This window comes from Strix uralensis, chromosome 2 (genome assembly GCF_047716275.1).
Source record: "Strix uralensis isolate ZFMK-TIS-50842 chromosome 2, bStrUra1, whole genome shotgun sequence".
In the NCBI taxonomy this organism is placed as follows: Eukaryota; Metazoa; Chordata; class Aves; order Strigiformes; family Strigidae; genus Strix; species Strix uralensis.
In genome coordinates, this window is record NC_133973.1 from 4,662,275 (window position 1) to 4,686,561 (window position 24,287).

General features: G+C 45.8%; 1 protein-coding gene across 4 annotated transcripts in view; it reads right to left on the reverse strand.

The window, feature by feature from the left end:
• Positions 1 to 726: 726 nt before the first annotated feature.
• The window catches only part of B4GALT4 (beta-1,4-galactosyltransferase 4), a 37,102-nt gene continuing 13,541 nt past the window's right edge, over positions 727 to 24,287 (reverse strand). For 3 of the 4 annotated variants that reach the window (XM_074853064.1, XM_074853083.1, XM_074853073.1), the window contains exons 2-7: positions 18,907 to 19,385; positions 17,116 to 17,348; positions 12,776 to 12,963; positions 4,572 to 4,694; positions 1,843 to 1,947; positions 727 to 1,414 (exon numbers count right to left, since the gene is read on the reverse strand). In XM_074853064.1, coding sequence (XP_074709165.1) covers positions 1,273 to 1,414; positions 1,843 to 1,947; positions 4,572 to 4,694; positions 12,776 to 12,963; positions 17,116 to 17,348; positions 18,907 to 19,174 — 1,059 coding nt within the window. In that variant the 5' untranslated portion in view covers positions 19,175 to 19,385 and the 3' untranslated portion in view covers positions 727 to 1,272. Of the gene's footprint in view, positions 1,415 to 1,842; positions 1,948 to 4,571; positions 4,695 to 12,775; positions 12,964 to 17,115; positions 17,349 to 18,906; positions 19,386 to 19,921; positions 20,982 to 24,287 lie in introns of those variants that run through there. The other variant, XM_074853058.1, reaches the window with a different exon arrangement.

Sequence of the window (24,287 nt, forward strand, 5' to 3'; positions counted from 1 at the left end):
TTCCTCTAAGTGGAGCTGTGACCGTGGCAGGAATGCATTTGTGCTTACCTAACTGAGGCTGGCAGTGCCCCTTCTCTGTAAGGCGGGCAGTAGCACTGCCTACCAGGTCGTTGTTTTGCCAGCATGACACAGGGTATTTTTGCATGTTACTTGTAGATACTAGAATCCCCTGTTCACTGAAGAGCTGCATCTATCCCACTAACACCTCAGATCTTAAAGTTTGTCTTCTCTACCGTTGGAATGTGTCAACAAGACAGAGACTCATTCTTCAGTATTTGCTTTTTGTCATGTAATTCTTAACATATTGTGTCCTAAAAGATTCTCCCAAGCCTGGCTTCACATCTACCTGCAAGGGATGGGTATCCAGTGAGCAGGTGTATGGACAGTTAGGTATAATGCAGTAAGCAAAGAACTCTAATCAAGATTTTAGCACAAATCCTGTAGCATAGTGGAACACTTAGTTATCCCCACACTTTTACCAGTCTTCTAAAACAAGAATCACAAATAATAATGAATACAAGTGTGCACTCTACTAACAGTGCAGCCCAAAGCATTAAAAAAATGCAGACAGGAATTTCTGTCAGATGGAGAGAGCTGGCCACTGCATTTCCTTCCAGATCTCTCCAGAACAACACAGCCTGCAGCAGAACCGAGATGCTTTTGCCACAGGACACTTAAGCAGTCCCACAGCAGGGAGAGCTGAGCTCACGCAGGACAAGAGAAGCCTTGTGAATTCAACGGAGTGTATTTATTGAGAGATTTTTAACATCTCCTCCCCCATTACCATTATTGCCCTTCCCTCACACATAAGCAGCCCTCAGATGGAAAAAATAGCTTTTCTCAGCAAGTTTGTAGTTAAAGAGTTCTTGTGCTTTTAATGAGAAAAGACTGGCCTGTTCCTTTTGAAGTCACATCAGTGTTGGCAGTGCTAGACAGCCTTCCCCCTACAACAAATAAGTTTAGGAACAGTTGCAAGAACAAATTTTTTTTCAGGGGACTTAGTTCAAGTCCTTCTACTGGACCAGCCCAAACAAGGACACTTTTGCAAATGTCCCAGCAGAAAGTGCACAGAACACGAGGTCCTGTCCCTCGGGTCAGTCCGTCTCTCCAGTTCTCACACAAGGAAGGTCTCAACCAATCAATCTGATGCTGTGAAGAAAAACTTTCTCTCCTGAAGCCCTCTTTCACACAGAGTGCCAGGAATCATCTGCTGGAACAGCCGCCACAACCAAGACCTGTTGCCATTTCCTGTAAGCTGTATGGTGCTCACCCTTATGAGATCTTGGGCTGCATGCTGAAATCCACCGTGATGTTGACATACAAAGGGTTATGTTCCACTGAGAGCAGTTTATATGAACAAGAGTTCAGCCCATCTGTTTTCCATGTTCTAGATACCTGACGTAGCAGCTTCATCCTGAGGACAAAGAGGAGAAAATCTTCACTGACACACAGAGGAGAGGAGGTTGGAGCTCTTTCCCACTACTGGGAAACTTGGAAGCAGAGCTGCTGCCAGTCTGTATCTACTGGGACTGTGAAGTCATGCTTTTCCTGTCCTCTGCATGGACAATCAGACATGGGGAAGAGTGTCCTTTGGTTTAATCTCTGAAATCATGTGCTCAAATCAGATCCACATAACTGTAGCTTTGTAAGTTTAAGGACATCATCACCCTGTCAGATCTAGGCAGATCTCCTCTACGGAACAGCTGCCAGCTGTGAATGGTGGTGTCACAGGGGTGGCCCCCAGAGCCTTCAGGTACCACAAAATGCCTGTTTGGCCCCCAGGTGCCCGGTTCCTAGCCGCATACCAAGACAATACAAGCTGGAACACTGTTCTTGACTCACCTCTCTCCGTTCTCCTCATTACCGTGGTCTCGTTTGTGGAAGATCATGGTGTACCTGGCTACATCAGCAGAAGGCCGCACCACTCTCATCTTCTGCATCTCAACCCTGGAAGAAACAACAGTGCCATGAGCAAGACATCACCTATAGACAAGCTCTTAAGGAAAAAAAACAACATTTGGAGACTTCCATCTCTTGTAGATGGCATGGAAGCAAGCAGAGAACTATAGGAAACTCATCTGCGTCTCTTCCACAACCCCTTTTGCCAGAGAAATGGGGCTCAGAGTTGCATTTCTGGAGAACTGGTCCAACACAGTGACAGATACCCTCTTCTTTTGAACAGAAGCAGGTAGCTCCTACACTACAGGTCATGAAGAGCTTTAAAACACACATTATACAACAGAGTACATTTAAATTAGTATTGTCTGGTATAGTTTCTACTGCCCTGGATTAACCTAGGAGGTCTGTAGCAACAAGTTCATCTCAACTCCCGCAATAAGCCCCTATACTTGATAGTTCTTCACTTAAAAAAAACCCCTTGTTTTCTTTTTTATGAGAACAGTGCCAGAAACACTAAGTCCCATGCATGGATTTAAGTGTCTGGTATCAGGCACTTGATTGGAGCTTTTGGCCTTATTAAACATATCTGTGGAACACAATAATTTTGCTCTGTCAGCAGAAAGGGTTAACTTCATGACAATGGAATTAAGGAATAACCCAGGTCTTTGCTAGTCACATCAGCAGCTGACAGTGCAGTAGGAAACCAAGACCTGAAGAAACTGAGCCCCTTACAGGTTTCCAATGACTGTTTGTAGCAGTAAATTATCAATCAAATACAACAAACGATTTGAAAAAAATCTGAAAAAAAAAAAAAAAAAAGCAATGCTCACGTGAGGAAGGGGCCCAAAAGAGCCCCTCACATTCACCACAGAGGCAGAACGGTAGCACCTAAGAGGACTCCGGCCCGAGGTGTTGAAGATCCGGAGGGGGCTGCTGCCATCTGCTGTCTCCGCCGAGGAAGGCCGCCAGCATCTCTCCCTACAACCACCCACTGCAAAATGTCACCAGCCCAGCCTAAGATCCACCCAGGAGGAAAGGCACAAGCCGAGCCCAGTTGTGGTGTGCGCTCTGGGTCACACGATTTGGTTTCTACCTCAACAGCTGCAAAGTTACAAGGCACCACGCACAAGGAAGGATCGCTTTTCACAGAATCGTCTCAGTTGGAAAAGACCTTGAAGATCCTCCAGTCCAACCATGAACCTCACACTGACCGTTCCCAACTCCACCAGATCCCTCAGCGCTGGGTCAACCCGACTCTTCAACCCCTCCAGGGATGGGGACTCCCCCCCTGCCCTGGGCAGCCCATTCCAACGCCCAACGACCCCTTCTGCAAAGAAATACTTGATTCCAACCGCTGCAAACGTTGTAGAGACCCTCAGTAAATCCTGCTGATCTACTGCACGGCTGGTTCTCTGCTGCTCACAGGAACATTTGAGAGAACACCCCTATCACCTTTGTTCACTCATTAACTGACACTTCTCAGGAAGCTGGGGAATAAGATGGTACCAAGCCATCCCCTACCACTATAAAAACCGGCTCCCAGGAGGTCATGGAGAAGAAGCTGGTGTCTCCAGCTAGGCCGGAAAAAAAAGTTGTGATTAAGAAGGGACAAAAATCCACATCTCCACTAGACTTTTTAGATTTTTTGAGATACAGCTGACTGATCTGAACTGACAGAGAAGAACTTTCATTTGGAAGTTCCTAACTTTAACACACTTGATTGTAACCAGTGTAATCATTTAACATCACCACGGATATGAATTTGATGTCCCCAAACTGTTCGCATATTTACACAACTGAAAGGGACAAACACTTAAGAATGACAGAGTAATACCTAAGCTATAAATTGACAGGCTCTGCCAGCAGAGCTTGCAGAGTTGTGGGTTTTTTCTGTTTGTTCCCCCCTGGCCCTTTCTTCACTAACAGCAATGCAGGATTAGAGGTTTCTTCCTTGGCAAAGGGCCTAGGAAGATCAACATAAAAGTTTTGTTGACTTCTTTGTCCCACTAAACCTCTCAAACTAACAAGTTTCTCTTACTTTGACAGGCACATCTGCAGAACTAGCTTTAACAAGAGCAAAGGGCATAGGCATATACATGCAGTCTTTCTAAAATTCCAAGTTACTCACTATCTTAACTATAGTCAACACCACCCACGTGCAAACTGAGCCCTCCTTGGAGTAAACCATGGTAGTCAATGAATGCAAAAAACCCAATCCCACCAAAACCAAAACACTCCCACACTCTTGCAAAGTATTGGAACTCAATACATTTGTGTCTCTCTGGCAAATCACACTCCAGACTTCAGTCTCCTTATTTCTGTTATAACCACTTTCCAAGGAAGAATGCAAATACTGTGTGGCTGAGACAAAAACAAAACAAAACAAAAAAAACCAACCAAACATAACAAAACCCACAGCCAGGCAGCAATGCTGTCAGGAGGAGGACCAGGTCTCAGGCATGCCTAACCTTTGCAAAGAGGAAACTCTTCACAGAACTGCATCTTGCACTCCAAATCCCCACTGCAATACTGTTTTGAATTGAAGGCTCCTGTACAGATCCACCTTTGGAGGCTAGGTGTGAAGTACCCCAATTTTTTTTTTTAAACCAATTCCTCCACCCTTCACATCCATTTCCCTCTATCTTTTTTTTTTTTTTTTTTTTTTTTTTTACCTGATTCGAAGGTCGTCATCTTCTCCACCCCAACCCCAGTAGTTGTTAGAGAATCCATTCACCTTGGAAAACTGATCTCTTGTTAGAGCAGTTACACCTCCAAAATACCCCCGGTACCGTAACCTAGAAGTACACAAGAGAAAATGAAGAATTCAGGAAGTCAAATTCTACTAACAATGAAAACATCACTCTGAAACTCTGGATCTAGACTTGTCTTTCATGGAGTTAAAGGTGCACAAATCCATGAGGTTGGTCTTGTACTCTTTTCATAAAAATATGTTGATTTGCTTTAGGCCAGAAGAAGTTCCCTCTCCAACTGAGAGAATGGAACTGTCTTCAATAGTTCCTCTCTATCACAATTCCCCTTGCCAGCCAAGGCAGCACTTCACCTCAAGGACGCTGATGAGTAGAAAAGGCACAAAGCTTACACACTAATATAGCTGCAGCTTTGCAATACTGATAGCAAGCCACTAACTGCCTTAGCTTAGAGCTGAATCTGAAAAACTTGGACTGAAATCAGCTCACGGCAAGGGGGCTATGGGATATTGCAGGACCAATTCCAAGATACAGTGCAAGTTACTTCGGAACCTAACGTGATGGAGCTCAGCTCTGAAGGAGAATAATTTCTAACTTCTACCTTCCTTGTCCTGGAAACTGGATCTACTTTAAAAAAAAGTATTTACATACCGTGCTTATTTATCATCTTACAGCATTTTGCTAATTGCTTTTTATGCTACCTGCCTCTTTCCTGGCCCTTAAGGTAAGCATTACAACACAGCCCCTGCTACCCCACCACTGCCAACTTCAGAGGTGACACGCACGTGGCTGCAGATTGCATTTGGATTTCTAGATGTACGTGAATACAAATAGCCAGGGCTAGAACGTATCCATTATGGCAGTTTACATGCCAGACAAGCAAAGGTGCAATGCTTATTATTATTTCTGGTTTACCATGAATCTAATTTACAAACAGCAAAAAAAAAAACAAAAAACAACCCCAACCCAAAACCACCACACGCAACCTCCCTTAGACTATTTTTCCTGGCTGATTTTTGCTCCTGTCATAGCATAACAGGAGAACTGTGGAGGTTGAAGGGGCCTCTGGAGATCAAGTAGTCCAACCCATCTGCTCAGAGCAGGATCTGCCAGAGCAAGTCACTGAGGAACGTGTCCATTCAGGTTCTGAGCATCTCCAGTGATGGAGACTCAACCACCTCTGTGGGCAGCCTGTTCCAGTATTTGACCCCCCCTCACAGTAAAAAAAGCTTTTTCATATGTTTAAATGGAATTTCCTGTATTTCAGTTTGTGCCCACTGCCTCTTGCCTTTCACTGAGGAGGGTCTGGCTCTGCCTTCTTTACTCCCTTCCACCAGGTATGTATACACACAGACAAGCTCCCCCTCTGCCTTCTCTGCTCCAGGCAGAGCAGTCCCAGCACTCTCAGCCTCTCATCACATGCTGCAATCACTTAAATCATCTTCATGGCTCTTCTCTGGACTCACTCCAATATGTCCACGGTTTTATTGTGCTGGGGAACCCAGAACTGGACACAGCACTCCAGAGATTGTCCCAGTGGTGCTGAGCAGAAGGGAACAATCACCTCCCTCAACCTGCTGACACCCCCCCTCCTAATGCAGCTCAGGATGCTACTGGCCTCTATCATGGGGCACACTGCAGAGCCAGATCCTCTTCTGAAAAGCTGCTTTCCAGACAGTTGGCCTCCAGCACCTACTGGTGCACGAAGTTACTCCTCTCCAGGTGCAGGACTCTCCATTTCCCTTTGTTGAACTTCTGCAGGTTCCTGTTGGCCACATTCTCCAGCCTGACAAAGTGCCTGCATCTCGATGACTGGGTTCAGTTTTGGGCCCCTCACTACAAAAAGGACATTGAATGACTCGAGTGTGTCCAGAGAAGGGCAACGGAGCTGGTGCAGGGTCTGGAGCACAGGTCTGATGGGGAGCGGCTGAGGGAACTGGAGGGGTTCAGTCTGGAGAAGAGGAGGCTGAGGGGAGACCTCATTGCCCTCTACAACTCCCTGAAAGGAGGGTGCAGAGAGGGGGGATGAGTCTCTTGAACCAAGGAACCAGCGCCAGGACAAGAGGGAATGGCCTCAAGCTGCGCCAGGGCAGGGTCAGACTGGCTCTTAGGAAGGATTTCTTTGCAGAAGGGGTTGTTGGGCATTGGAATGGGCTGCCCAGGGCAGGGGGGGAGTCCCCATCCCTGGAGGGGTTGAAGAGTCGGGTTGACCCAGCGCTGAGGGATCTGGTGGAGTTGGGAACGGTCAGTGTGAGGTTCATGGCTGGACTGGAGGATCTTCAGGGGCTTTTCCAACCGAGATGATTCTGTGATTCTGAGTGGGCAGCACCATCCTGGTTACAGCTCAGGCTCCTTTGGTCTCTGCCTCTCCAGTGGTGTAGGGAAATTACAGGGTGCTTAAGCAAGCAGCAGGGTGCTTATGTGGCTGTGTGGGTGAGCAGTCAGTTCCTAAACCCTACCAGGCTGCTGGAATGGGGATTGTTGGTGACTGGCGGTGCAGCCTGAAAGCATGGCTGGGGAGGGCTCTTCCCTGCTGTCGCTGTTTATGGGACCTCCTTGCTGTCCGTCCCACCTGTTCCCTGCATTTCCCTAGAGTACCCATAGCAGAAGTCTCAAGGTAGTAATGCATAATTAAAACTTGATAGGCCCTCCCCTACTTTATGGTTTGCTCCTCTAGGAGAGGAGATAAAGAGCAGAGAGCAAGGAAGACTAAAAATTCCAGAGGCAGAAAAAACTGCAGGTAGAGCATGAGAAACTGCACCTGCCTAGAACAATCCTTTTTTTGTATGTCTATATAGATAACACCATCTTTTAGGAAGTATATCACAGTTCCAGCACATGACAATTGAAGCTTTTTTCAGACAACTGGAAGAAGCCTCATGTATACAGGCCCTGGTCCTTGTGGAAGACTTTAATAGTCCTGGTATCTGCTGGAAGGGCAACACAACAGGGCACGAGTAATCCAGGAGATTTTGGAAGTGAATTGATGATAAATTGCTGACACAGGTGATCAGAGCTGATGAAGGGAGGTGTTCTGCTGAACTGTATACTTGCAAACAATGAAGAACTGGTCAGGGATGTGAAGGTCAGAAACAAGGAGGGAATAAGGCAAATAGCAGGATCACAACCCTGGACTTCCTGTTCAGGGATCTGCTTGGAAGAATCACTTGGGAGATGACCCTGGAGAGAGAAGGGGTTCAGAAGAGCTGGTAGATCTTCAGGGGTTGCCTCCTTCATGCTCAAGAATGATCCATTCCCCTGTGCAGGAAGTCAAGCAACGGTGGACGGAGGCCTGCACGGATGAGCAAGGAGCTCCTGAGAAAACTCAAACAGAAAATATGAAAGAGGTGGAAGTAGAGTCAGGTGACTCACAAGGACACACAAGATGCTGTCTAAGTGTGCAGAGATGGGGTTAGGAAAAACAAAGCCCCTCTGGAGTTGCCTCACAAGCAACAGGAAGGGCAGTGTGAATGGCTTCCACAGGTAATCAGCTGCTGGGAAGACGAGCGAAAACGTAGGGAAAATGTGTACCTGCTGTGTGGCAGGGGACTTGGTGACAGAAGACAAGAAAAAGGCCAAGATACTCAGTGCCTTCTCTGCCTTGGTCCCTACTGGCAAGACTTGCCTTCAGGAGTGTCGGGTATCTGATACCAGTGGAAAAGCCCGGACTTACAAAGACGTACCCTTGGTGGAGGAGGATCAAGTTAAGGATTGCTTAAACTGGGCATACACCATAAAACCATGTGACCTGATGGGATGTGTCCATAAGAGAACTGGTTGCTGTTACTGTGAGGCCATTCTGTTAAAATTCTTTGAAAGGTCATGATGATTGGGAGAGGTTCCTGAGGACTGGAGGAAAAAAAGATCACTCCGATCTTCAGGACAGGCAAGAAGGAGGATGTGAGAAACTACACGCTGGTCAACCTCACCTTTTAATCCCTGGAAGGTGATGAAGCAAATACGTTCACAAGTCATGCCCAACCAACTTGATAGCCTTCTCTGATTTGACTAGCTTGGTGGATGAGGGAGGAGTAGCGGCTAATGATTATCTTTGACTTAAGGTGGCTTTCAGCACTGTCTCCCGTAACATCTCCATTGACAAAATGATGGAGTAGGGACTAGTAAGTGGACAAGTGAGATGGACTGAAAACTATCAGAATTGCTGGGCTTAGAGGGTTCTGGTCAGTGGAGCAAAGTCCAGCTGGAGGCCAGTCACTAGTGGTTTACTCCAGAGTTTGATACCAGGGCTGGGACTAGTTAACATCTTTACTAGTAACCTGAACGATAGGGCAGATTGCACCCTCAGCAAGTTTTCAGAAGATAGAAGTGTTGGAGGGAGGTGACTGATCACAGATTTATCTAGGTTGGAAAAGACCTTGAAGATCCTCCAGTCCAACCATTAACCTCACACTGACCGTTCCCAACTCCACCAGATCCCTCAGCACTGGGACAACCCCAGGCAGGGCAGAGCTGGCAGGGCCCAGGCATATCTTGCTCCTAGGTGACATCGTCTGCAATAAATCACCTCTAAGTGTTCAACCACCTCTTCCCTGAGGACAAATGAAGATCGGCTCCCCTGAGATTTTAAAAATTGGACTGGAGAAATCATACAGTAGAAACTGTCATTAGGAAAGGATGTTGTGCTGGTCTCAAGGCAATAGCTTCGCTAAGATAAAAAAGTTTTCCCACCCTTACCTTCAAAGTTTTAATATATAAGTCTCTTTCTCAAAGTATCTAAAACTGAGTTGTAATTTATGTAACTAGACATAAGGTACTTGCTCTGCAAAGGAGCATGGCTGCTAAGATTACCATGCACTGCATCACCATGGAAGATAACCTCCCTGGAAGAAAAACAAGACAAACAACAACCTCCAGGAAACCCACAAAAACCCCACATTCCTGTCCAAGGTATTTTGTGTTAAAAGCAGAACACGTGACTTCAGTTTGCTCAGCCTCCTCACGTCTCGGTATGCTCACCTCGGCCCAAGCAAAACACGGAGGTCACCCAACTGGGCTTTCAACCTGTGGTCTCAGCTCAGTTTAGGTATCATTCCTGAGCTCAGGATCTGAATTCCTTCAGCTGTACCCAGGAATTCCCTTGGAAGTAGAGCATGATTATCCCCACTTCACGGATGTGTAAACAGAGGCAGTGACGCAAAAAAGAAAGTATGAATCAAATTTAAGCCACTAGTATCCTTAGTGAATACTGGTGCAAGGTATTCACAACAAAAACATTTTGTTCATACTCTCTAAAGCCAAAGCTTAAAGCTGACCTTACTAACAGCTCCTTTCCACAAACAGGAGAAGCCTGAGGAAATTAATAGTAAGAAGATCCCTTAGTAAAAGCAAGCAAAAATCCATCTGCTTGCTTAACTAAGCAAAACACTTGCAGTAACTAAGGCACGGGAGGTCAAGTAAAGCACCTCAAGCTTTGTGCCATGTGATTAGCCTGGATTCTACATGCCTGTCAGCTAATCAAAGCAGTGTTTTTGTTGCTTTGGTGCACTGACCATCCCATAGCCCTCAGCATTCTCTCTGCAAAGCACAGTGCTCCAAAGCCCATCACAAGCCCAGTTCATCTGTGCTAATCACAGAATCAATCACAGAATCATCTGGGCTGGAAAAGACCTTGAAGATCATCCAGTCCAACCATCAACCCAACATTAACAGTTCCCAACTCCACCAGACCCCTCAGTGATATGTCGACCCAACCCTTCAACCCCTCCAGGGATGGGGACTCCACCCCTGCCCTGGGCAGCCCATTCCAACACCCAACGACCCCTTCTGCAAAGAAATACTTCCTAAGAGCCAGTCTGACCCTGCCCTGGAACAGCTTGAGGCCATTCACTCTTGTCCTGGCGCTTGTTCCTTGGGTCAAGAGACTCATCCCCCCTCTCTGCACCCTCCTTTCAGGGAGTTGTAGAGGGCGATGAGGTCTCCCCTCAGCCTCCTCTTCTCCAGACTAAACCCCCCCAGTTCCCTCAGCCGCTCCCCATCAGACCTGTGCTCCAGACCCTGCACCAGCTCCGTTGCCCTTCTCTGGACACGCTCGAGTCATTCAATGGCCTTTTTGGAGTGAGGGGCCCAAAACTGAACCCAGTCATCGAGGGGCGGCCTCACCAGTGCCGAGTCCAGGGGTAAGATCCCTTCCCTGTCCCTGCTGGCCACCCTATTGCTGATACAAGCCAGGATGCCATTGGCCTTCTTGGCCACCTGGGCACACTGCTGGCTCCTGTTCAGCCGGCTGTCAATCAACACCCCCAGGTCCCTCTCTGACTGGCAGCTCTCCAGCCACTCCTCCCCAAGCCTGTAGTGCTGCTGGGGGTTGTTGTGGCCCAAGTGCAGCACCCAGCATTTGGCCTTAGTGAAACTCCTCCAGCTGGCCTCAGCCCATCGCTCCAGCCTGTCCAGGTCTCTCTGCAGAGCCTCCCTACCCTCGAGCAGATCAACACTCCCACCCAACTTGGTGTCATCTGCAAACTTACTGAGGGTGCACTCGATCCCCTCGTCTAGATCATCAGTAAAGATGTTAAACAGGAGTGGCCCCAAAACCGAGCCCTGGGGGACACCACTCGTGACCGGCCGCCAACTGGATTTAACTCCGTTCACCACAACTCTTTGGTCCCGGCCATCCAGCCAGTTTTTTACCCAGCAAAGCGTGTGCCCATCCAAGCCACGAGCAGCCAGTTTTGCCAGGAGAATGCTGTGGGAAACGGTGTCAAAGGCCTTACTAAAGTCAAGGTAGACAACATCCACAGCCTTTCCCTCATCCAAAAAGCAGGTCACCCTGTTGTAGAAGGAGATCAGGTTTGTCAGGCAGGACCTGCCTTTCATAAACCCATGCTGACTGGGCCTGATCCTCTGGTTGTCCCGCATGTGTTGTGTGATGGTACTCAGGATGAGCTGCTCCATCAGCTTCCTGGGCACTGAAGTCAAGCTGACAGGCCTGTAATTTCCCAGATCATCCTTCCGACCCTTCTTATAGATGGGCATCACATTGGCCAGTTTCCAATCTGTCAGGACCTCCCCGGTCAGCCAGGACTGCTGATAAATGATGGAAAGCAGCTTGGCGAGCACCCCAGCCAGCTCCTTCAGCACCCTCGGGTGTATCCCATCCGGTCCCATAGACTTGTGTATGTCTATGTGATGCAGTAGGTCGCTGACTGTCTCCTCCTGGATTGGGGGGGGAGGGGGGGGGCTGTCATTCTCCCAGTCTCTGTCCTCTGGCTGAGGAGGCTGGATTCCCTCAATACAGCTAGTCTTGCTATTACAGACTGAGGCAAAGAAGGCATTAAGGACCTCAGCCTTCTCCTCATCACTTGTTACCATGTTTCCTCCTGTGTCTAGCGTTTTCACTAAACGACTGGAAAGGGAATATTATTCTGTGTAAGAATGTGCACGTCCCACCTCTTTCTCATATATTTATCAAAGGAAACCCAGAAGTGAAGCAGAGTTTTACTTCAAGTACTTTGAGATCAGCTTTTGAAAAGCCCACTTCTAATTAATATTTAGAGTGACCTAAGAGGTGAATCTTGAAAGACACAAGTTCAATGAAAACACTGTAGTCATTAAATTCACCAAGCTCAGGTGCCCTTTTTCTGAGGTGGGCTGAACCTGACTTCTCACTTTAAATTATCTAGATCACACTGGCACTTAGGGGACCCATCTAAAAATCAGAATGATCCTGTATTAGACACTGTCCAGCCAAATAATTAAAGGACAACCCTATCCCTTGGCAAATTCTCACACTTGAGCACTCAACAGCAGACATTACCTCTTCAACAGCAAAAGGTAAGTGGTAAGTTTTATTATAGTAAGATCACACCCTCAAATCACAGGACCAGAAGACTGCAAATGCACTTCCAGCTTTGACAGAAGGTCTCTGCACAACCACTGGCACGTTGTTTTCTTCTCAGAACACCCTTTACCTCACCCCAGAAACCAGAACAATGACAATGATCGTTTGTACAGACCACTGGGCTGACTTCAGAGATGTGCATACAGTTCTCTTTTGTCAGAAGACACTCCAGAGAGGTGAAGCATTACCACCAGAAACCTGCTGGCAGGAGGAAGGGTAGATACCAGCATACAGCTCCATCAGAAGAGGAACATTATCAGTAACATGGAATTTCGCAGTTGGTATTCTTTCCATATTCCTGGTTTCCTACCTGTATCCAGTATTGTTCCTGCCAACTACAAGGTGCTTTGGTTGTCTGTCACACATGTAGATGTTAAAGTCATTTTCTGGCACCAGATCCACATCATGGAAAATGAAACAGTCCCAGTTTGCTTCTTTTAGGGCCTCTAGGTATCCTACATTCAGCAGTTTAGCACGGTTAAATTTGGTGCTGCCAGCCTGCAGAAGAGAATGGAAAAAGACCTCTGAAGAAGGTGTCAAACCTTTTGAACCAGAACCGCTCCCGGGCATTTGTTCTGAGCTTTTAGTTTGCAACCACATCCGTGCGTCACAGCCTTTACAGCAGTAGCCACACAAAGAGCTGCCCCATAACATGGGATACAGCAGCAGAGTGGCCAGTGATGCAGTGTTCCTTCAGTCTCTCCTTGTCATGAACAAACACAGCCAGGGCTGGGAGAGTCTACAGTTACAGTCTACGTGCATACCAGAAGCTTGCATGCTGCGTGATGCAATCTCACTACTATTGCTGCTCCTGTCCTGGAGTTCCCATCAGGCTACGTAACAAAAGAGGTACCAGTAAACAGTTTAGAAACTGGCGCTCCATACTACTGTGTCAGTAAGGGTTACGGAAGTTTTTAAAAAGCCAGGGGAAAAACAAACAAACAAGTCCAAACCACCATTACTCCCATACTAATTTGTTTACAGATATCAGAGCACCTGCCACAGATGATTTATGCTCATCCACTGAGTTTAAAGGACAGCAGTGCTTAACGAGTTCACTGTATTTCCTTAGGTCGCACAGTAGGTGGCAGAGTGGGAAATAAAAAGCAGGTCTCTCTATTTTTAACTCCTATCTATGATCTAATTATGCTGCTGCACAGGGACTCCCCCTAGCACAGAGCTCCACTTGACTTTTACTCGTTTTCATTGTTTGCTTTTGCTATAAATTAGTGCATCTCCGCTTTCCAGAAATACCATTTTTCATCTTTGAGGTATACATGTATACACACACACACCCCTATTCGCCAGAGCAACAGGTGTGCTTACCTTGCTATTTATTTTTTTACAGGGCAGTGCACACATGCCAGCTTGTAGAAGGCTTTCTGCTCCTTGAGGACAAGGTGGCAAGTTGCCTCAAGTTGCCACCTGGGAGTCAGAAGGCCAAGTCCTGTGTTCCCACAAACTGACAGGACAGTCATTTTCCAGAGCTGGGAACCTGATGTACTTGAAAGAATTAAAAAAGCAATTTTCAAGAGGAAGAGATTGTTTGCTAGAAGGTGCCTGAACTGATAAAGGCTCCATGGAAGGTGAGAAAGAAGCTGGCCTTCCCAGACTGAGAGAAGGTTAGCTGTAGGGAAGAGCAGTTGTATAAAAAGCATGCTTTATTGTTCTAAAAAGTAGCATTTTGCTCTGAAGCAGCAATTTGTTCACCATCACTAACAGACATCTGCTCCTGCAAAAAGATGATTTATGGGATTTATGGCTCCATACTTACAGTTAGGGAATACAACGTGGTGCCCACTCTGAGAAATTACAAAAGGAATAATCAGTTGCTTCCATTCTCAGTCAGGCAAGGAATTTTCCAAGAAAAATTCAGATACAATTCACCCAAAATCTATGATGCCAAATTTCTGAGTGGGTTTTTTTCGTGTGTGTTTTTGTTGTCAGGTATTGTTTGGTTGGTTTTTTTAAAGTGTCCTGTAAATGAAAATATCTGTCAGATAATCTTCTGCTGATGAAAACATAGGTTATTCAGTGAACAGAACAATTCAGATGGCTGGTGAGGAACCTGTGGAGAACTTCCCTTGTATTGGGTATCAAACCCAGCCCAGTTCAGCAGCAGCATCGAGTGTCTGTGGCAGTTCTGTCTCCCCCACCAGTAGTCAGGCACCACAGCCCACTTCCTGCACAAAGGTAGCCAAGCGACAGCTAAAAATGCTTTCCAGGAAGGGCACTTTTCAACGTTAGACCACATGCTGAACAAATAGCAAAGTTTACTTTCATCTTTTATTGATGAGAGACTTGTCCTCCTTTGTTTCTAAGGAAGAAGAACACTGACCACAACACAAACTTATGTCGGGAATTATTCACCCTTTAGGTATTACAAACTCATTTTTTCCAGCACTGCACTCATGTATGCACATAATTGTGCAGAGAAACATGATTTTCAAGATGTTACAAGTAGCCCATAAAGAAGAGATCTGGTGTATGCCCTTCAATGGCTTACAGAGAAAAATACAGAAGGCCCATTTCTTAATCTTCTTCCAAAGTAAACTGTGTATTTTAATAGTTAAATTCTGATTTTAACTATTTCTTTCCTCAAAAGATACTTAAAATAACTAATGACATCACAAATGGACAGTGCAAATGGATGTGCCATAAAAGAGCTTTGTTAGACCCACTTTCCAGTCTTTGGGCATACCTATCTACATGGAAAGGCTAAGTGAAAGCTTCCACTCTTCCAGGGAAAAACGCTGATAGAACAAGTCCACGCTCAACATTTTTGTTTGATGTGAGCAGCACTTTCATACTTCTGTATTACTTTTTGCTACCATGACAACAGCTGTTCTCCACCTCACATATTTAAATAAATAAAGCACATATGCCCATTCTCCCAATGATTTATTGCTAACCACTGCTTGCTAGCTGGATTGAGCCATTACATGTATGGTTACAGTACATACTAATGCAGAAAAAAGCCTGTTTTTCCACTCCACAGGTTGCTTGGTGACTCTAAACAATGTAAGAACAGTCTATTCCAACTGGAGTATATATCTTGCCATGACTTTTGCTGCTGTTCTGCTGCACCGTTGAGCAAAAGTGTAAGCTTCTACCTAGAATGCACTGCTCATACTGGTTAATTGACTTTAGCCTCTTTAAAGAGAAGGGAAGAGAAACTATATTCATTTATCACCTTTTTCTCCTACTGTCTGAAAAATCTGTTTAGACTTAAAGCAGAACACATAAGGAAATGATAGTAAAAGAAAGCAAACACAATGAAAAATGAAGAAAAAGACAACATATTGCAAAAAAAAAAATCTATACTGCTTCTAGCTCATGCAACTAGAACATAAGCACCTTAGATGCAAGAATGTGGCACAAATCTGTATACTCAAATTTTAGCCGCTGACTCAGCGGAGCTAGAAAGAATGCAAATAAAATTAATAAATCAGGATCCAAGTGCTCCTCCATGGACTACTACTTCCCACGGCCCTTGCTTGGCAAGTAAAGCACCTACAAGCAATAGCTGTTGTGTTTACTTTGAGACAGCTGAAGTACAACATGATACACACAGCTTACTAAGCATGACAGCCAGCAAGCAGATGGGAAAGAAGAGCCAGATACAAACTGAGGCCTTCAATCCAAATAACTCCAACTTTTAAAAGACAGAAAACACGTCAGCCTAGTTATGTATGTGTATACTGCAAGAGAAGCGAGTTGCATTAGTAACACAAAAGATGCTTACCTGGAACGTTAACTCAGAAATAATAAGGTACTTTGAGAAACGTACAGCAGTTAAAGCCAGCAGTGTGCCCAGGTGACCAAGAAGGCCAATGGCATCCTGGCTTGTATCAGCAATAGCGTGGCCAGCAGGGACAGGGAAGGGATCTTACCCCTGGACTCGGCACTGGTGAGGCCGCACCTCGATGACTGGGTTCAGTTTTGGGCCCCTCACTACAAAAAGGACATTGAATGACTCGAGCGTGTCCAGAGAAGGGCAACGGAGCTGGTGCAGGGTCTGGAGCACAGGTCTGATGGGGAGCGGCTGAGGGAACTGGGGGGGTTTAGTCTGGAGAAGAGGAGGCTGAGGGGAGACCTCATGGCCCTCTACAACTCCCTGAAAGGAGGGTGCAGAGAGGGGGGAGGAGTCTCTTGAACTAAGGAACAAGCAATGGGACAAGAGTGAATGGCCTCAAGCTGTTCCAGGGCAGGGTCAGACTGGCTCTTAGGAAGTATTTCTTTCCAGAAGGGGTTGTTGGGCGTTGGAATGGGCTGCCCAGGGCAGGGGTGGAGTCCCCATCCCTGGAGGCGTTGAAGAGTCGGGTTGACCCAGCGCTGAGGGATCTGGTGGAGAACAGTCAGTGTGAGGTTAATGGTTGGACTAGGTGATCTTCAAGGTCTTTTCCAACCGTGAAGATTCTGTGACACTGTTTATTAATACCTCCCAGCTTTGCTAACAAGAGCTGAGAGAGATCCTGTCATGCTACCAGCAACAGCTGCATGCACCGCTGCATCCCTCAACAAGTACAAGTGTTCGAAGCAGGCATGGAGGTCTGATGTTAGACAGCAGAGGCAGCAGCATGCCTCTCCTCGGGCTGCAGAGCACCAGCATCATCCCCACCCAAACCCATCTCTGCACAGTTGCCTCACCTGGTGAATAACGTAGATGCCATAGTCCAGCTGCTGCCTCTGTAGGAAGGGGTGGAGGTGCTCCAGGAGGTACAGCAGATGCTTCTCTCGATTGCGGTGTGGGATGAGGATGGCCACATGCTGCAATGCTGAGCACTCTGTAGGGTGATACCGGCCCTTGGCTACCTGAGGGTTCTCCTTTTGCACTTCGTCTAGTGTGAGGGATGCTTTGAAGGTGAGTTTGCTGGCACCTCCTGTAGGAGAAACGCAAGAAGCTTTCCTGAGTCATTTCTCATTGTGGCTAGTCCAGTCACCTAATGAGGCACTCTGCAACCAGCATAAGAAACCCAGGTTCAAGCCCCAGTTCGTTTCCCTGCCCTTCCAAGACAAAAGTAGTGCTACGAGGATATTACGCAGGCAGTGGAAGGAGAGAGTATCAAGTGTTTAGTTGCTTAAACTGATTGTAGAGTAGTGACAATTAAAAAAAAAAAAAAAAAAAAAAATCAAGAGAAGTTCCACCCTACTGCAGGACGATTGGCCAGAAACAACTGCCAGGGCAAAGCAGAGGAGAGGGAAGTGGAACGAGACACAGGACTGGGGCCATAAGAAGTCATCTCTGCTTAAAGCATGAACAAAAGCATCACAGGCTTAAGGCTATAAATTTGTAAGATAAAACGTACCAAGGGTTTCTGTAGCCAAATGAAATTTTCACCGTTTCTCTTGCACTGAGCTTTAGTTCCAGCCCCTCCAGACTAGGCAAACCCATGAAAAAGAACAATGCAGGCAACTGTGACAGCTATAGCTGCAATGTGTTTACTTAAGCAAGTCTGTCTCGGGGGGCAGGGGTGGGGGTGTGCAGCTAGACAGCAGATTTTTGGACTACATGGGGAAAGAGGGAAGAATCCAGCTTCCCAAACAAATCCCTAATCAGGTTCACAAAAAGGAAGATGACAAATGACAAGATACTGCAAAGCAGAAGCCTGGTACTGGTAGTAGTACCAAGATGAAAAAAAAAGTAGACTAATAAAAATGGCCAAAGCAAGGAAACAGTCACCTATTTGAACCTTCGTCCTAAGCAGTGCTAACCCCAACGCAGATGTGGAGTCCTTCAATTGGCAACATAGAGACAAAAAGTACATCTAATAAAGAAAAGGCAAAACATTGAAGAAAGGTGGAAAGACTTGTGGTTGAGATAAAGATATTTTAATTTTTAAAAAAAGCTGCACACGCAAGCAAGGCAAAAAAAAAATAATTCACTACTTCCCATTTGCAGGCAGACATCCAGCCATGTCCTGGGAAGCAGGGCTTCAGCACATAGAGCAGTTGTTGGGAAGACAAATGCTGCAACCATGAGCACCCCCCCTTCCTCCTTTCCCTGAGTTTTTATTGCTGAGCACAATAAACAGTATGGTCATGCGGTAGGGACTATCCCTTCGGTCATTTGGGGTCAGCTGTCCCAGCTGTGTCCGCTCCCAACCTCCTGCCCACCCCCAGCCTATCAGATTTTAGGGGACCAGGAAAGAGAGACACAAAGCCTCAGCAGTGTGCAAACACTGTTCAGCAGCAGGCAGGTCACCAGTGCGTTACCAAAGCGGTTTTAGCCACAAGTGCGAAGCACAGCACCACGGGGGCTGCTATCCCAGCCAGACCCCGCACAGGCACTCTGGGCCACAAGTCGCTTCCTCACTCAGAAGCACTTACTGCAACTGGTTGCGTTGTATTTGTTTCACAGGAGAAGTGTCTAGAGAGAAAACCAACTCAGCAGTACCAAAGCAGCTGTGCTTTCCTTTCTCAGAAGTTACCATCACTTACGCAGGTACGGAGACAGCGCTGGGCAGTGACCCTGAAATGGCTTCACCGTGGGGACATCTGCAATTGATTCCATCTTCTCTTCCTTTTGACTGTCCTCCAAGCTAGTTACCTTTCTGAAATCCTTCACCACGCTCTTCACTTTAGAAACTTCCTGTCTGGAGTCCACAAAGTAACTGAATGTGGCCCATAGCACCATCAAACACAAAGTGACAAGCACCAACACTTTGAACTTATAGAAGAGGTGAAAGACATACAAGCTCAAGGCCATGGCTCTCCCTGATGGCAAACTGCTTCCTCCGCTCTGCTGCCGAGGAAGGCCACCACGCACCCAGTGAGGATGAAACCAAAGGTCCTGAGAAGAATGTCACAGTATGGAAGGGAAGCTGGAGGTAGGGAGGGCTGCCACGCTTCCCACTGTTTTGCAATTCATGGAGCCATGGTGCTGTTTGCTCTTCAAACGTCGGAAAATACGTCTTAACCTGGACAAAAGGAAAAAAAAAAAAAACAAAGGTGAGAGTTAGTTTCTACTGCATCTTCACAGACTTCACGAAAATAGCTTATGACAAAACATGAAAGGAACAGCAAGTGTGAACTACTGGTCAGAAACTAAGACTCTGAGCTTTGGTCCTAGGTCAGCCACGAACAAGCTGCATGATTTTAGGCAAATCACTCTCCTGCTTTGTTCTCCACTCCCAGACTTTTTTTTGTTAACTCCAGCTCTGAAAGTGCAACCACTACCCCATGTTATGTCTGTGTACAGGTGCCTGGCAATGCACAGGCTTTACTACTTCTCTTCCTACCAAAATTAACAACAGCTGCAAGGCAAGAGATTCTGCTGGCTATGAGTAAAGTCAGCTCCCACACCACCAAAACCACATGAACCTCTGCAGAATTAAACTGTTTTCTTCTAGAGTATTATTGATGCTACGTTGCTCTGCATAACACAGTGTGAACCCCGCAATACTTGACTGGCATCAGAAATCATTCCTCTGCATCTACTACCTGCCAGTATTACCTTGTGGGTCTTTGCCCAGTATTCCCCTCTCACATGCTGCTGCTGGAGGCAAATCTTCCTGCTTTTCAAGGGGCAGGTTCAGTTTTTCAGTGTTAGCTCTGTGAGGATCCAATCCTTTGTTCTGTTTCCTGCTGTCTGTCAGGAGCTCCATTTTCATCCAGCCTTTCACTGCCATTACACTATAAAGTTACCATGCTAATACTTTTGTCTGTTATCATCTCATTGCAGAAAAAGAATGAAATTTTAATAAAAGAGAGCTTTGATATGGAAAACACACAAGAAAATTGCCACCTGTGAGAAGAACAAGGACTGAGGCTACGTGAAGCAAAGGCAGTGATTAAAGACAATGCACACAAAACAGGCTGAATCAAAGAGAAGAAACACAAAACCATGGAAGGTTATTTTGTACCAGCTTTCAAGATACACATAAGAGCCAGGAGAGATATTGCAGGCAGAAGGAACACAGTAACTCTACAATTCCTTTAGCCCAGGTGTCTTCTGGAAAAGTTTGCTGACTCATGGGGATGTATGTGCGAGCCAGACCTAGGACTGACAAGATGAACTACTCGATGTACTACCCGAGCTTCCCGGGGTTTGCTGGAAGTGACCAGCTGTTGCCCCTCCTGGCAAGCACTCCACGGACTGCCTCGCCTCCTCTCTCCACCCACAGGCAGCACACAGGATGCAACAGGAGAGTTTTTCGGTCAAAGATCTCCACACCCACTTCAACCACAAACAGAGAAGAGAGCATAAAAAGAGGCTACACCGAAGATAATATTACTTGCAAGGAAAGGAGGGGGAAAAAAAAAACAAGAGGAGAGGAGAAGGAGATGTTAAGAAAAAACCCCACAGCAGTCATACTAATGACCACAGTTTATTTGAGGGGTTTTATGGGGGGGTGTGTGGTTCCCATCTGGTCTTCAAGACCACAAGGACAGAAGCACTGAAACAAACATGAAGGGAAGCCTCAGTTCCTCTTAGTCCTCCCCTCCTTGTCTCCTGGCTCTCGAAACCACATTTTCCAATGAATTCTTTCCGTTCTTAGATAAATTACACTGGAGACCACATGGGTGTCTGCCTCATTGTTTTAAAAGACACAGAAAAATTAGCTGAGTGCTCTCATTTACATCCTTTCCCTCGATTTTCCACATGGGAAATCATGAGACCAGCCTGTAAGGTATTGACAGCATGGGTCTCTACTACTCTCCAAAGGAAACCTGAGAACAAACAGAACTAGTTTTTCTGCTGTTGATGATACCCATTAGCTCTGTTGTCAGAACAGGAAAGAAAACACCATCAACACCTAACATCCAACTAACCTACAAAATAACGAAATCTACACAGTTCTGGATCACTATATACATGTAAAAAAAAAAATCAAGAGGATCAGCAAATCTAATCTGCATGCTGACAGCACACGCTACTTTCTACTGTCAGCTTGTAATAAACAACTGAAAGCAACTTTGCGGGGCAGTCAGTAACACGTTTCACATATGCTAAGCTCAACTATTTGTTTCTGAAGGTAATTCAGTTTATAATGCTAAGAGGAGTAAAACATTATCCAGCTTCTGCACTATCCAACAGAACAAATACAGACTTCAGACCCAAATGCAAACAAATCTCAGGCCTCAGTTACAAAAATCTTCACACTGACTTAGCACACCTCCTTACTGTATTTACTTGCATACTGGGGTAAAATCATACCACCACCACTTCTCTCCTATACAGCCAACACTGACAACAGAAGAACGAACTAGAAACTTTCCTCCTTCTGCATCATCAGAGCTGTTCAAGGAATTCTTACTACAGAAGTAGCTGGCAGGGGTCTCTCATAGCCCTGGAAGAGCACTGCTCTCGCTGCAGACAGCTACCCCACCAAGCCACGCTTCTGCAAACACTCAATCCTCCTTTCACCACAACCCTGGGACAAGCAACATTCAGCCTCAACATCATGCTGCGGACCACCACCACTCTGGCAGGCACAATACAGTCCCGTATTAAAAACACACAGAGGAGATAGGAATGTCTCAGAACCACCACACGCACCCCAGAAGGAGCCCACCCCGAGTATTTTGGGGCATGCTTTCTGACAGTCTGCTACAGAAGCCAGATGATGTTAAACCTGAGCAGCGTGCACGTGAGCCCATCCGCACCAGGTCACCTGGCAGCCTGATTCTCCTTCTGGTACCTGTCACACCACCTTTGTTACTTACAGCTCAGGGTACGACACATGCTGACTGAGTGCTAGAGAGGGTACCACCACCACTGTGAAACCAATTCTTGAGTCTCCCATCTTTCTGCAGGGCTCAAGAACTTTATCCTGAGTATTACAAACAAATCTGGACTGGAATGCAGCCAGATGGAGATATTAATAGTGATTTATAGAGTCACATAGATATCCTAAAGCCTGGAGATCAGTGCAAGAACAGCATGGATTTGTCCCCCTTACTTTTCCCCTCAAAAGGGCATACAAACCTTCTTTTGACTTGGTAACCTTCCTACTGGTTCTGGGTTTTGTGAACAACTGTCCTAACAACTGCCTTGGTGGTATTCAGAACAGAATTCATTAATCCAGCGAGATGAGGGAGAAGGCAGTGATGGAAGGGGATTCTCCAGCTTCTACCCTTCAAGGGGGAGATCTGAAAGCTTTTGTAGAACAGATCTGTATTAGCTTTTTTTAAAAAAAGTGTGGTAGTCTTTTAAAACCAAAGGTTGAAATGGACCCCTCACTGCACTGTTTTCCATACTAAGACCGACTACAAACAATCATTAACTCTAGGGGCCTGCAAAATCAGAATCTCCGTAAGCCCCAAATATCAGTTTGTTTTAACCACTTTTTTAAAAAGAAAGTACTCCTGCAGTTGTTGTCAATAACCAATACTATTTATTCTGACAGTCTTTATTCTGCTTTTCCTCACAACAGCTGTAGGCTATAGCTGATGTACTGAAACGATATACAAACACACTACTGGGAATGCATGCAGATGGGGGCAAGGGGAATAAGATGTGAAAAAGCAACAGGAAGTGAGGAAAGAGGAAAATCTCAATTAAGGAGAGAGAGAAAAAACACAGGGGCAGGGGGATTCACTTTCCAGCAAACAGGACACTCCAATTTGTCCAGGAAAATAGATGAGAGTAATTACTGTCTTACAGTTAAGAAAAATTAATCAAAGTTTGAAGTGGGCTCAAGCAGAAAAAATGGATTAAACCCAGCTAAAAATCTCCCCATGTTTCTAAAATCTCAATTCAGTCAGTCTCTGCAACAGGCGTGGAGGAAAAGCTCCATCCCAGCTGAAACCAGGATACTTTTATTTTCCTGTTTAGGGGGAAAGTAGAAGGAAATTAAATGGGAAAACTACATCAATGGAAGGGAAGACAAAAATGCTGAGATTTTCAATTAATATATTTTGCTTCAGCAATGAATTTTGCTTCTTGTATTTTTCTGAGTCTTGCTGGAAGACATAATAATATAAATTAGCAGCCATGGTGCCCTAAGAGGTGACAGCAGAAATACCATGTTGATACACTCTGAGTTAAATAGTTCCAGCTTTTAGCTCAACTAATGAGTTGTAAACAGGATAACATTTGGCTTCGACTGTCGCCAGCTGAAACATCAGTGCATGTCTTTCAACCCAGCATTACTTCCAAGCTAGCTGTCATTACCTGTCATACCAGAGGAAGACTTTTGCAGGACAGAATCGATTCTGAACTGCAGCTTTGTTCAAGTTTCAGCTCAGGACTCCTATTCACAACTGCAGCAACTGAGGGAATAATGGACTAAAATGTTTCGCCCTATTATCCCACCATATCACTGAAACAACAGGCATTCAAATAAAAGAGAAAACGTCCACGACCCCCCACCAGTTTATAGTCCACAATAGTTGCATACAGGAAGCCAGTGATAAACTGTATGAATGATCTGAGAACAGTAAATGCTGTGGACCCCATGGGTAATATTACCCTGTAATTATTAAATCAAAGACTTTATAATTTGCTCATCTAAACTCGATCTGCAAGTTTCTATGGAATAACCTGAACTGCTGCCTTTCATAACCTCTGGATTACTGCGCAGCGTTCAGCAGGTGAAACACTTTCCCCAAGGGGGGTAATCTCTCCACAATAAACCGAGGGTATCACTGCACAAAGCATGTGCATGAGGAGGGAATTTCCTTCTCCACCACCCAATACAAACGTGTTCCAGACTAACCTGGGCTGAAAAGGACAACACAAAGTTAAGATACTGAACTTAACATGCAGGGAATGACTATCAACAGGTGTTTTCTAAAAAAAAAAAATTATTAAATTCATAGCCTCTCAGAAGTGGACTGCACTCTCAGAAAAAGCTAAGGCAGTTGCTAACCTCTAA